Source organism: Cyprinodon tularosa, unplaced genomic scaffold (genome assembly GCF_016077235.1).
Source record: "Cyprinodon tularosa strain WSP-4 unplaced genomic scaffold, ASM1607723v1 ctg411, whole genome shotgun sequence".
Lineage (NCBI taxonomy): Eukaryota > Metazoa > Chordata > Actinopteri > Cyprinodontiformes > Cyprinodontidae > Cyprinodon > Cyprinodon tularosa.
In genome coordinates, this window is record NW_024039132.1 from 99,580 (window position 1) to 114,193 (window position 14,614).

The window sequence follows — 14,614 nt, forward strand, 5'->3', positions numbered from 1 at the left end:
TGTTTCTTTCAGTTCAATGTAGTTTATATCTATAGCGCCAATTCACAACACATGTCATCTCAAGGCTCTTTACAGATCATACAGTCTAAGTAAATCCAGTTGATTGCATCAACTCATTGACTCTTCAGCAATCCCTCACACTAAGCATGCTTGTAGCGACAGTGGAGAGGAAAAACTCCCTTTGAACAGGAAGAAACCTCCAGCAGAACCAGGCTCAGTGTGAGCGGCCATCTGCTGAGGCAGTTTCATCTTCTAGACTTCAACAGTCTCAGAGCTGATCTGCTTGGCTCCTAAATGAAAGCACTAAAGGGAACGTCTACTCCCACCAACTTTTCTTCCAAATAAAGTTCTGGCAAGTCAATGCTGCAGTGTTTGTTTTGTGGGTCTTCAACTCCAAGTCGGTTTTGGGATAAACCTGCTTACACTGAGCCTGGCTCTGCTGGACATTTCTTTCTGTAAAAAAAATGAGTTTTCCTCTCTACTATCGCTGCATGCATGCTGGGTGTGAGGGGTGCTGCAAATTCTACGACATAATGCCAGTTTGCTGTTCAGCAGCCATTTATGCTCAACCAGGAGAATTGAATGCTGCAACAAAATGACTTGATAAGATCAGCTGGGTTTTCTGCAGCCCCCAATGTGACTAAATTATAACAATTCTGCAAAGATGAATGGGAAGGCATGTCACAGTAATCAAATTATTAGCGAATAACTAATAAATGCTCAAAAATGTATGCTAGCATGCTTTTTAGTATGTTGTTCTTGTTTCTTGTTTTCTTTTACCAAAGAGACTGGAAGACAAAAGGTTTGCTTCCAGTGTATTGTTCCCCACTCCCCCCTCCCCTTCTAATTTCTTTACTGTAGCGAGGAGTGAACTCGTGGCCCAGGTACTTCCAATACACATTCCCTATCAGTACCTAAGAGTGTAGAGAGCACCATTGCATGCATAAGAAACTGTAGTTGAGATTTGGAAGAAAAGATATTGAATTGGTTCCAGAGGCGAACGTGAGAGCCGGTGTGTGGGAGCCCTTTAGATGTGAGCGACTGACTGGTTAAACATTTAATCTTTTGGAGTTGGTATATCTAATTTGTTATTAAATAGTGGGAGCTGAAGGCTGCAATACCACAAACATGCATCCGCACCTAAAACGTGATAATTCAATACATTTTCTGAGCTGGGAAGAAAATTAAAAAAAAAGACAACTGACCAGTTTATCTTCCTGACAAACATCGTTCCATAGATGATGTAACTGACACACGAAATAAACAAGCAAAAGGGCTGTTTGATTTTTTTTTTCCATTCACATTATACCAATGAAAATTTGTGTCTAAACAACAATATTATAATTTATCGTGATAATTTCTCCGACAATTTATTGTCCAGGAAAATTTTGGTAAAAGTCAAAATTAAGGGGCAATGGCTTTGTTAGACAGGGTCTGCCAAAGCCATTGCCCCATTGGTTTGATTTTGTTTCTAATAAAACCTTAATTTAAAAGGTTTGAGGACCCAAATGCAGAGGCAGGTAGGCAGAGGTGAGTTTTTTGTAGATTTAAAAGAGGTTCAAAAACAACTGAGGCAGGAATCCAAAAATCCAACATGAAAAAGTAAAACCAACCAGAACCATGGAGACATCAGGGGAAAACCATAACAAAGTAAGACGAGGTATGACAAGGAACCAGCACTGAGGAACTGCAAAAAGAGAGTATTTATGGGAGATGAACAAAGAGGAGTAACGAACTGACTGGGAGCAGGTGTGAGGAGAGCAGTCTAGAAAGGAGCTAGGGAAACAGGAGACCAACACAAGAGGGCAACAAATAAAAACCTAAGAACTGAAATATAACCAGAAAACACAACAAAATAGGAATCAAACCAATAAAACTAGAAAACATTGATCAAAGTAAAACTAAATACTCAAAAGAAAACATAACAGAACCAAGACTGTGACACTTCCATTATTCTGGACTAATAATTAAATTGCCTGATATTTAGAAGGACTTAAATGTGGAAAAACATGCAAACAAAAAGAAGAGAAAAGGGCAAACACGGTTTCAATAAACTGAATCAAACTGAATGGAGGCTTATGCAGGAAAGTTTCGGCTCAATAAAGGCACGGATTGGGTCAGGGATGACATCACTAGTCACAGCACAGACATCATAACATCTACCTGCCCAATGGTTGAATGCTACGGCCTAATGTATATAAACCCACTGTAGCAAGCTAGCATTTTGTAGTTAGCATTCCCTCAATCATCCTCTGGCTCGTACTCTTTGGAGATACCGCTCCACGGCTTCCCAATCTGTCCTGGCATTTCCCAGAATGCATCACACTGCCACCTTCTCTGATTATTCCTTCATTTAGATTCCAGCTACTGCTTACAGCAGTTCAGGTGTGAACCACTCTCATTCAGAATACAACCTCAATCCTGAGGTTGGTGGATTTCTGATCATGATATTCAGTTTTATTTTAGAAATATATGCTCATTGAAATAAACCCACTGAAAAGAAGTTCAGCCGTATCAGAAAGCAGACCAAAGTGTGAAAAATATTGCCGACCTGAGAGGAGCAGATCACAGCTGATGGGCCCTGAAGGTTCTGTTCTTACTGTCTGTCACTCTAAACCAAATGATGCAAACCGAAAAAAACATAACTGTGCGTCAACACTGTCTTTTTTTTTTTTTTGCTCTTTGCTTCATTTTGCAGATAAATGTTCAGAAAGAAAAAACAAATTAGCACAACTTATCCCTATATAATTTAAGCGTTAACCAAGCAGCTCAACATTTCAATAAATTATATTTCTTAAATAAAAGAATGTAACCTTAGGAAGCACCGCTGGGACAAAAGAAGCCGATTCTGATATCATTACTAACTTCTACCCATATGTTATATTTCCCTGCCATTTCAGCAATGTTAAAGAGCAAATGCTTCACTAAAGAACCACAGTACTGTACTGCTTAAACATTATGGTCACATGACCAAACAAACAGCATATGGTTTTCAGAAACTGGTGCATAAACGGTTATTTATTCCTGCCTAGTTTTACTCATCAGGCCAACACTGCAATTGGATATTTGGTCAAAGTCGCATCAATGGGGAAATATTAGGAAATAGTTTAATAATAAGGGGGATTGGCGGCCTAGTGGTTAGGGCATAGGGCTTGGAATCCTTGTGAGTTTGAAACCCACTCCCACAGACTGCCACTCTGGGTCCTTAAGCAAAGACCCTTAACCCATGATTACTCCCCGAGCGCCGCACAGTGGCAGCCCACTGCTTCCCAAGGGGATGGGTTAAATGCAGGGAGATCATTTCTCCATGGTGAAATCAATAAAGTTCAATTTATTATTACTTATAACACCGTGTAACAATACAGTGTAGGGAGGGAGGAAAATTAACGTGTATCGAGTACTTATATTGAAAAGGAACAAATATTCTTTTTTTTTAATACTTTGTGAAAAGAGGTGATAAATTCAGCAGGAAAAACAATCAACTTTTGGGCTGTGGTTCACCAATGACCATTCAGTCAGCATGGTACAACATCGAAGTGTTTTCATGTATAATTTCCATAGATGAGGAGTATGTGGATAGTAGCTTTACACCACTCTAAGTCTCTTTTGTGTTGATATGAACATGGATTTTAAAGGAAGTCTGATATTCAAAATGGGAACCAATCAGAAAAAGAGCCTCTCTATCTCTCTCAGATACAAACCAGGTACAGCAAAGCTGTTGTGATTGGATCCAGGTCAGTCCACCCACCACAGCCCTGTCAAACACAGACCACCATACATTAACACTGCTCAGCCTGAGCTAGCTGCCCACTTCCACTGCAACATTCACACACCAGGCGGATTTAAAGATGGCAGCAGAGCAGCACAGAACCGAGACCGAAGGAGACAAAAGCCAACATGGTGTTTGTGCGACTTGTGTGTGTACTAACTTTTGTTTTTACGAAGCAGAGCTGAAGTGATCCAAGGCTCCGATTGGACCATCCTGCAAGAAGGTACAGTCTTGTCGTCCACTGATGATGACGTGACAACCATGGGAGAGCTTGGCAAAGGTTCGGTCCAGACGAGAAATAGTGTCAATGGAAATGCTCTGACGGAGGGGCAGAGCTTGTGGGGGGTGTGGGGTGGAGGAAGGTTTCCAAGCCCAGAGTTCACTTCAACACTTTACATCCAACTAAACATTTCAAGTCTGAAACGGTGGGAAACGATCCGACCAGTCCAAAGGCACCTTCTTCTCTTTCTCCCTCTCCCAGTTTGTGTGTGACGTCTTTCTAAGGCAACCAACAGGTGTACAGGCAGCTTGTCTCTCTGAAGTAAAAATATAAAAGATGTAATCTCTGTTTTATGTGGATTTACACTATAGATATAGATCTCTCACTCTACATATATATTGTTTCTCTGTGGATTTGGGAACTATAGGGAAATAAAATATTTGGCTTGTAAGTTTAGCTTTTTGTGGTGAACTTGGCAGTTTCATGCATTCTGTCTGTGGGTGGGAGCTTCCATGTCGCTGGTGTCTTATCTTTTAGATAGTCAAAAGAATAAAAAAGCAACCTTTTTAGGGTGGTAAAAGTTTGACCAAACAATAAATAAAGGCATAGATTCTAGTTGCTGATATGTTCACTCAGTCCAGGGTAGATTCCCAATCCAGAGCAGGTTTACTGAGTCCACTGAGCCTAAAGGAGAAGATCCTTTGAATTTCTAAGGCTACATGGTCAGTATGGTTTCCAGAAAAAAAATGAAAAAAAGACCAGATGGGATCAATCTTTTTTTACTCCTCTTTGAAGATTCTAGGTTCTTTAGCTCTAGGTTGTGTTGGTGCTATCCAGGCTTGCCCTGCATTTTGCCAAACGGGCTGAGTGGGCAAGTGCAATAGCTTTTGGAAAAGAAAAGGGTAAGGGGGGAGTCAGATTTCCTGCTGCCTGCTTTTACCCCATCCCTAACACTAAAAATAGCTCTGATACTGGGACTTTCTGGGAGACTGCTTGCTTGGATTAATCCGAAGACCCAAATGAATCCACGAAGCTCCGTGTGGGTGTGTGGGTGGGTGTCCACTCACTCAGCTTTCATTCACACATTCAAACCCTGCGCCGGGAGCACAAACCCCGCTGCTGAAGCGATCCCCGGATGTTCTCTGTGAGCGACGCTTGCATAAACCCATGTAAACAAAACCCAATCCGATGCAAGTTGTTGCTACCAGCGTGGAAAGAGTTCCCCTCGCTTCCACGGTCACGAACCTCGTGAAAAAAACAGTCTGCCGCTCGCGATAGTCCAGTTCCTGGGTGTGGAAGCCCAGCAGAGTCTGCTGGGATGAGCCGAGCCCCAAACTCCGCCGCAGTTTTCAAAAATCAGCCGAACATCAAACAAAGTCACGATCTGAGGTAATCATCAGCACGTTAATCCACGCAGAAACAGCAGAGCTGCCTTCAGGGAAACAAAAGAAACCAAATCCAGACTTCCTGAGCTCGCTGCTCCGGGATGAAGCTCCTCCGATCCGGAGGCGGTCACTTTATTCCCTCCGGGTGGAAACCATCACAGGGCGGTCAGGAGTCATGCTTCTCGCCCGTTTCCCATACCCTGCTCCGCCGTAGACGGAATCTGTGCTGCTCTGCCATCCGGCTCCCCCACCCTGCAAAGGGACCGTACCACTCCCCCGCAGTGGGGGTCGGAGCGCCGTCAGATGAAGCAGCGTTTGGGGAAGTCATGACTTCCCGATAAGCAGGCGGAGGAATGACACGTTAGACGATGAACAGAAATGATTAAACTAAAAACAAGTAAAATGTAACCGCGGAGAAATAAAGCGGCATCATGAGCGCAGCTAACGGGAGGTATGGGCCCCTCTGGCTGCGGTAGTCCGCTCCAAGCAAACCTCTCCCGTTCTCTCCATTTATAGTAACAGCGGGATAAATATACTGGAACTTTATATACAAGCATGTAGGAGCTCTGTCCTCCTCACGCTCAACAACCAGCAATCTGGGAAGAGGACAGTTAGACGTTAGGCTGATTAGGTCTGAATTTAGACTTTTCCTGCAATCTCTGGGAAAAGAGAGAAAATATATTTTAAAGTTTTGGATGAAAGGTTTGTTGTGGTCTCTGCTGTGTAAAACTCCCCCCATAAGTCAGACACCTGAGACAGTTTTTTAAATGTTTTTCCAATTCAAAAGGAACAATGTGAGACAAAACGGACAACAAAAGAAAGCGCGCATGTGACAATGTTTCACTTTGTTCAGAGGACATTGAACTTCCCTGTACTCGGTTAGATACAGCCTCTACCTTCAATCACCACGCATCCTCCCTCGGCCCTGTTGCTACCCGGCGCCAAGGCAACTCCCACCCTATTGGCTGCGGAAAGTCCCGTCCCTCACTGTGATTGGGTGATGACCAGGTCTGTGGGCGGAGCTCTCAGCTCAGTTTCCCCCATGTCTGCTTTAACGGCGCGAGTCAGGAGCGACGCGGAAATAGTTTGAAGATATCAGGTAGAAATGGAGACGGAGGGGGGGCTCCTCTTTAGTGACTCTACAGCTCAGATGTTTGACTTCTCCTCACCAACCAGCCAAAGCTAGATGTTACTGTTGCTATCCGAGCTCTCCATCTAAATCAGGCCCAATGCTGCCTGGGAACAGCTCAGCGGTGTCATCAACCAGCTGACAGCCGCCTAGAGCTAAACTCACCCTGGACTGCAGCTCAGCCTGCACCCGCCAACAAACACCTGCCACCTAATATCCAGGCTATTTATGTTCATGGAATAATAAGGAAAGTCAATTTATGGAACTTTACTGAAAATACTGCATATGACTGCTGAGCCAATAAAGAGCAGGCTGTTTACATCCTGCTAATAGGGGTTTAACTGTTAAAAAGGATTGTAATTTTTTTAGCTGTGGCATAGAAATATTTAGTTTAATGCCACATTTATATTTTTTCACAGTAATATATTACTTACTGTAATAATAAGCCAGTTTATGGAACTTTACTGAAAATACTGCGTATAACTGCTGAGCCATTAAAGAGCTGGCTGTAAAGATCCACCTAATAAGTGTTTATTTTAACTGTTAAAGATTAATGTAAATGTTTTAGCTGGGGTATAGAAATGCCACATGTTTATTTTTTTTTTTACATTAAGTTAAACATAAAGGAGAAGTATGTTACTATACATCATTAAACTATACAATGGAAAGTCTGGTGTTCAAAGAACAAGAACAAAAAAATTAAAAGGTTAAGAGATCTGTGGTTTATCAGTAAATACAATTAAAACCAGATACAAGCATCCCTGGGAATAAAATCTGTAAAGATAGAAAACTTTTTTGAATAATTTTATTTTTCACAACCAATAAAAAGTAGTTCTTAAACTAAGACTAATTCACTGCAAGCAACTGATAGTTTTTAGAAAGTCTATTTTTATGGGGGGGTATATCAGAGACGTTTAAGTGAATAATTTAAGAGGACGGATGTGGTTTAGACTTCATAAGAAATTTCTTTTTTTCTTTTTAAAGTATATTATTAAACTTCTTTTGTCCATTAGAATGACATTCTTCAGGACACTAGCTGGTTAATGAAAATAGGGGTCAGCTCCACTCCTAGTCAACTTGTTTGAATGAGAAGAGGCATTTGAATAATCCAACTCCCCACTACATAAACCAAATGCTACGTTCAGACCGCACGCTGCAGAAGCAGCTAGCTTACATGCAAAGTCTATGGTTGCCGCGGCTCAAGACGCATCAAAAGGTCTTGCAGAGCGGTTTGAGCAGCCGAAGCAGCACCTTACGAGCTTCTGAGCATCTGACACGCAATGCACTGCAAAGCATCAGCTGCTGGAGTTGGAAAAATTTAGGTTTTTCTGCTCGATACGCCACATCAACCAATCAGAGAGAAGCTCCGCCTCACTACGTTGCTGTTTTTTCAGACGGGAGGGAAAGACCGAGAAAACCCGGGAATTCTTCAACAATAGAAGAGAGATTGATCATCGCTGTTTGCTCTCTTTGGGTTATTTCTGTTATCAGTATAGAGACAGGAGCAGGAAGGACCCTGACTGGAGGAGGATTAACGAGGAATTCTGGCTCTCTGGTAACTTAGCCAGGCTTCTATGATGGTAAACATAACACTGTCGATCTACTGCTGCTCAATAAATGTGTTTATTTAGAGGATGTATGCAGGAAGTGGTGGAAGGAAAGGGTAGCTCTGCCCAACGCGCATCAGAACCACTTTTTGACCATGTAGCTAGTTCAGCCGCGCGTCAGAACTAAACTTGTACAAACATCAAAAATGAAGCAGCACACACCTTTTTGCTGCTTCTGCTGCGTGCGGTCTGAACGTAGCATTATTGTCTTACCTCTACCAAGGAGGTAAGCTGATTGTTTGATTTGTAGAATAGCAAGATTACAAAAATAGTCATGAAAGGTTTCTCTGAAATGTTTACCACAGGGGTTTACTATTGTCAGATAATAAAAACTAGCTGCTTGGTGGGTATCTGCGCTCTCTGAGTACTTTCTAATTTGTTCTGTTTGTGTGTATGTTACTGATGAGAGGGTATTCACAGGAAACTACAGAGGGTTTCCCCCCCGAAAGGTAACTTCAGTCTCTGATTCAGAAACTGCTTTCAAAGAAACCACAGGACTGGAATGACAAATAAACAAAGACAGCAAAGGATTGATCAAGAAAAATGCCAGCTTAGATTTAAAGGTTTTGCATAGTTAAACATTCCCTCATACAGGCTGTCATGAGCGATGCATGGAAACACAGAGGCACCTCCAAACGTCAGGCTTCCTCCATGTAAACCTGCAGCATAAATCATCCATAGTTTGCTCTATTTATCCTCAAAAGGTTTCTGCTTTAGCAGTGAAAAAAAAAATTATTTAATCTGTAAAATATCTAATTTCATGTTTGTTACTTATTTTGGTTTCCTTTTATGAAAAGTAAAAAAAAAAAAAAAAATATGTAAATAAAAATTCAATAGCTTCTGCCTTTTTGGGGGAATGCTTCCATAAAATGCTGTTCTTCAATTACTGAATAAAGTTTAGTATTTCCCTTCACGGATTTACTGATTGGCTTCTATTAAATCACATTCAACTGTACTAATGGCCAGACAGTGGAGATTACAACGCTAGTTGGAGGAGGCAAGCAGACTCTGAGACTCACGTGCCTTGCAGCAAAATTCCACCCGGCAACTACACACTGTACCATGGCAACAGCCCTGCCATTGGTCCCCCGTGCGTTTTCAAATGACCAATAGAATGGCCAGCCGCGGGTGATGCTTGTTGCTAGGTAAACATGATGCAGAGGAAAGATAGAGCAGAATTACCATGCAACTACTGCAGGGTGCTTTCAGCAAGAAGTGGAGGAACACTTTACACGCGGAGATAACCTTCTCCTTCTCAGCACTTGGTGGAGCCACAGAGCCGAAAGCAAGAGCAAAGAATGACACAGGCAAATGGAATTAAAACAAGACTGGGCAATTGATGGTGACAGTTGTGCTGCCAGCAGAAAGTTACCTTCACAATTTAAAGGAAACATTTTTACTAATGCACACACACATTATATATGGTGTATGTGTGTTAAAAAAAAAAAAAAAAAAGTGCATTCAAAGGGGGGAGTTCACACATTGCTGATTTTTGAATCTCCCTAGGAACAAAAGTGAACTTGGCAACCTGGGTGATAAAAAAAGATTAAACAAATATTTCAATTTTGAATTAAAGAAAACAGGACATCCTCCTAAAATAATTAGTTTCACCTCATTTTGTTAAAACTCAGAAAACATTAGTGAGAGAATTCCCTTTTCTGTCGACCAGTTTCTGACAGCGAAGCTTCTCTTCCTCCCTTTTTAAGATGTTGTGTCACAAGCAGCCTTTTTAAACAGTCACATAGCAGGCAGGCAGCAACAGTCGGAGAGTCTGGAACTGAACCCGAAGGCTACTTCCAGAACCAATCCTCCATGAACGGGTCATCCGACCTGCTGCCCGCACAACACCTCCTCTGGGAGCTGCAGTGGATTCATTTTAAAAAGTTTATATTATTCTTTATTATTATATTATTTTTATTTCTTACCAAAACATCAATATAGATAAATGGGAATATAAATGAATTTGAATAACTTCTGGCAAAGTGGGTCAAGATTACATCATTTAAATTACATTTTTAAGGTGAAAATGTAAATTTCTACAAACAACTGAAAAACTGACTTGATGGGAAAAAACAAAACTTTGATAACAGTGTTATGGAAAGCGTAGTTATTGTGTTTGTTTATTTTTTCAGGTTGTACTCAGACCAAAAAAGTTCAAAAGATTTGTTTCCAAGTTTGAAGACATTTCGCTTCCCATCCTGGAAGCCTTTTCACTTCAAAAAGTCAGAATTAGCGTCGGAGTTTGAAGCTTTATATAGTAGCCCAAAACTAGTTTTGGCTTAGAATGCACCCCCCTTCCAGAGCCATAGACCAGTATCAGGTATTGCAGGCTAACAAAAAAAAAAACTACTACTTCTGGTCCCATTTAGGGGCAAATATAGCCGCCATTGGTAGAGGCAAAGAAAGGATAGTTTAGCTCCATCCAACGTGCATCAGACCTACATTTCGAACGCTCAGCCAGAGCAGCAAAGATGCTTCGGCCGCGCGTCAGAACTAAACTGGAACAAGCATCAAAAATGAAGCAACATGGGTGTTTCCGCTGCTTCTGCTGCGTTCAGTCTGAACGTAGCATTAGAAGTGAGTTTTTTTCCTAATGACCAATGCCAACACAGATTAGAGTCTAACCCATTCTGATATGTGCTGCAGATAATTGGGCAATTTTCTTGAAGTCAATGTTGCTTTTTCTTCCCCCATTTGCAAGATAAAACTTGCACAGTGATAACAAATGTTATATACGTCTACATTTCAATAAGAAGAAACCACTGCTAACTAATCAAACAAAACATTAAGAATGTAAGGCAAACAGAGGGAGCATCACGTCATCTCAAAGCATGGCTTCTTAGCGCACCCATGAATCAGCATATCGGCTGATACCAATATAAGAAGGGAAAAAACACAGACACTCATAATGGCCAAATAAATCGACCGGCCGAACTATCAATCCATCTCTACTTAGAAAGATTTTACTTCATAAAAAGTACACCACTACATGCTGATGAGCTAATATGTGTTCTCTGTGGACCTCAGAGGCAACAAACTGCCAAAGCTGCTGAAAAATGGATTCTTTTCATATTGAAGAAAATAGATTGACTAAAAAAAACTTCATGACACCTGTTGATATTCTTTTTTCAGAAAAACAAGCAACCTCATAATGATAGGATTAAACATGTATGCATTCTTCCCAACATCACGTTTGGCTCAGACTAAAAACAGGTAGAAAATAAGGAGAATCCGTCAGAAGAAAACTGTGGGGTTACTTTCACCGAGCAGGAAGGCTCCAGCTAGAAGGCTGAAATATTTCAGGTTAAAATGTAACATGTGATAGCAGCCAAAGTGACTGTAGCGCAAACGGTCCTTCTGGATGGAAAAATCACACAGACAGATGTTTGTTTTGGTTAAAGATGCTCAATAATTGATTGCTTCATCCACAGATTCTTCAGCCACATTGACCTTCTTTTATGTCGGTTTCTTTACTGGACTCCTTGATTTAGTGGAAGCCGGCGTAGGCACCAGATCAGCTCGGGGCCCTGCCCCTTCTTATGACGTCATCATATGGCAACTTCACTCGGACAAACTCTATTGCACCTGTTTCTTAAGGATCGAATCTCTTCTGGAGTCTCAACATATTATTACCCGTATTTGCTGTTATTTTACATTTCATTGGCGATCTAAAGTAGCCGAAAGTAGAAAACAATCATTGTCAGTCTTGCAGGAAAGTCCTGCCTTCTAAGACTGAGCTCTGCTACTTAACAAGGTGACAAAAAAAAAAGTCTCTGCCTATTTATATTTGTTTTATTACGATCTGAGGGCAGGAAGGACAAATGGAATATCTTGAAAAATGACTTTTCTAGAGATTTTAGACAAATAAAACAGTTATTCTACTTGTAGAAAACAAACGGTTGTTGTTGACACAAAGTTAAAACTAGTATAGCTTTATATGGCTAACTGACTGAGCTAAAAGAGGCTAACCTGTTAGCTACTGAGCACAGCTAGACACAGCGCTACCAAGCTCTCCCCCTTTATATCAGGGTCTAAGTTACTTTGTACACCAGAAACACATTTATTTCAGTTTCTTTATTAATCAGGTAGAACTTCATCTGTCATTAGACACACTAACGCTACAGATGCTCCCAACTAGGCACAAGGATGCTGCATGATGCTATTATCGTTGTCTGGGCAACCACAATGTTTTACATCGTGTAACAAAGTTCAGCCAATCATGAGGTTTAACGTCACTGACATGAAGCAGGACCCAAGCAGATCTGGTACCTACAGCGGGTTACCATCTCAGCAGAGACTCCCACACTTTCCTCTCCCAGCCTGAGGTGATCCAGTTCCAGCCATGAGACATGGTCCTCCACCAGCATCCTCCTGGTGGGATGGTTCTGGAACTCCTGCCAGGGAACATGTGCAAAAGAGGTCTGACCTGCCACTTCATTCAACTCCTCTCAATATGGAAGAGAAGCAGCTCTACTCCTCGCCCCATCTTTAAGGGACAGTCAAGACAGTCTTTTTAGCCACTTGTATCCAGGATCTTGTTCTTTTTGGTCATGATCCAGATTTCATGGCCTAAGGTGAGAGTAAGAACATAGAGCAACCGATAAATGGAGATCTTTGCCTTTTGGCTCGGCCCTCTCTTTACTAAACAGACTGTCTGCAACATAGCAGCAGCTTCACTGATCCATGGGCAGGACCCCAAGATGCTTGAACTCCTCATACTTCAGGCAAAAACTCTCCTCCAATCTGAGGAGCACTGCCATCTTCTCCTGGTCAAGAACCATGGCCTCAGATTTGGAGGAGTGGTTCATCATCCTGCCCCAGTGCTGCATCTCTTGGCAAAACTTCTATCGGTCCCCAATTTAGCCCCCATCTGGTCCTTGGCTGCTCCTAGAAATGTGGTCCATGGAACTTTTGAACAGGAGCGATGACCAAGGATCCAAGAAGCACCGGGACCAGGTTCCACTTTATGCTGCCCCTGGTAAACGGCCCCCAACCCCGTACTTCTGGAGCACTTCTGGGCGTCCATTGAAACACAGTGGATTGCCTTCTCCAGGTCCACAAAACACCCATGGACTCAGATTTGCATTAATCCCTTTAGTTTTGTACAAAAAAAATTATTTAAAGGTAAGATCACTATAAGCTTAAAAAATGGGTATGCTGGTCTGACAGAACCCTGGGGCTAAAACAACTGTGCTTCTCCTGAAGCCCAGGTTCCACTCTCCTGTCCAGCATTCCTAACCCTGCTATAGACCTGCAGAGCGAGGCTGAGAGGTGGGACCCTCTGAAGGTGGAACACACCCTCCGGCCCCCCTTCTTGGAAAGGGAACCCTGGTCTGCCAGTCCAGGTAACTGATTAAAACTCATCTTCAGACCAGAAGAATCGTCTACTTTCCTTATAGTGCTTCTCACTGATGCACCCAGTTGAGCCAGAAAAGGTTTATAACAGCACAACAAGTTGGGAATCACTGAACTACTTCCCAATGTCTACATCAGGACAAATTATTTCAAACATAATTCATCTGAAAACTTTTGCTTAGAAATAGTGTGAATATTAAGAGTTGAAATAATTAAAATTAGGCTAATAAATTATCTTTATAACTTTGGATTACTCCGATTGTGGATAATACAAAAAAAACAAAGACTTTTGACCCAACAGAAAGAAGAAAAATGTCCGTAGACATGAAAAAACCTGAGTCTGAATTAAAGATAGGATGGCACGTCGGCCAGCTAATATTCAAAGGCCTTCTTCCAGAGCCACCATCTCCTCCATTGTTATATTAAACAGCAGAGGGAGTGAATCTGCTAAATACTAGAAGCGATTTTTAATTCAAGTTCTCCTTTACCTACTGAGAGCACAGGCTGGGGTTCCTAAGAGATGCCTAAGAATTACATTTCCACCGTTTCTCCAATGAACAACACAAAAAGGATGGCATTACTTCCATTCCCACAAAGAACAACATCCGACTGTCCGATTTTGTAAAATGCTATAACAGACATGCCTGTGAATTAAATTAGTGACAGAGGAAATCAACGTTTACAGATGTTAAAATAGATATGAGAAAAAGGGCAACAAACAGATCAGGAAAAGTTAGGCTATCTAACACTATAAAGTTTGGGGTTTTCCATTTACTAATCCTTGTTTATTTAAACCAAAGTTTTAGGATATTGACTTAAAAAAAAAAAAATGTATTCTCCTCTGAGCAGAAGCACATAATGCTTTTCTTGGTTTGGAACCAAATACGAGAAACCTATCAAAGCCACGCCTGTCATCAGTCCACTGATGGCGGTCTATCAACCCGAGCTCCGCCCCGCTCACATACATCATGTGGGGTTCTTGTCTGTCATGTTAATCAATGAGAACTGTTCTACATCCACCACTACTCCTCCACACGTCACCATCCACGTACGTCTTCTCCGTCCGTCACCGTCAAAATATGGAGCCGAGCTACATTATGCTCCACTCAATCGCAATCGTAATTGCAATCGCACTAAACAGGAAAAACA

At 41.7% G+C, this 14,614-nt stretch overlaps 1 protein-coding gene across 2 annotated transcripts in view; it reads right to left on the reverse strand.

Annotated features, from left to right (window-relative positions):
- The window catches only part of dyrk1b (dual-specificity tyrosine-(Y)-phosphorylation regulated kinase 1B), a 49,700-nt gene that overhangs the window by 29,280 nt on the left and 5,806 nt on the right, over positions 1–14,614 (reverse strand). The window contains exon 1 of one of the 2 annotated variants that reach the window (XM_038298660.1): positions 3,930–5,698. The exons of the other annotated variant lie outside the window; for it this stretch is intronic. Within the exon in view, the coding sequence (XP_038154588.1) occupies positions 3,930–4,032 (103 nt within the window). The 5' untranslated portion in view covers positions 4,033–5,698. Of the gene's footprint in view, positions 1–3,929; positions 5,699–14,614 lie in introns of those variants that run through there. 2 annotated transcript variants of the gene reach the window in all.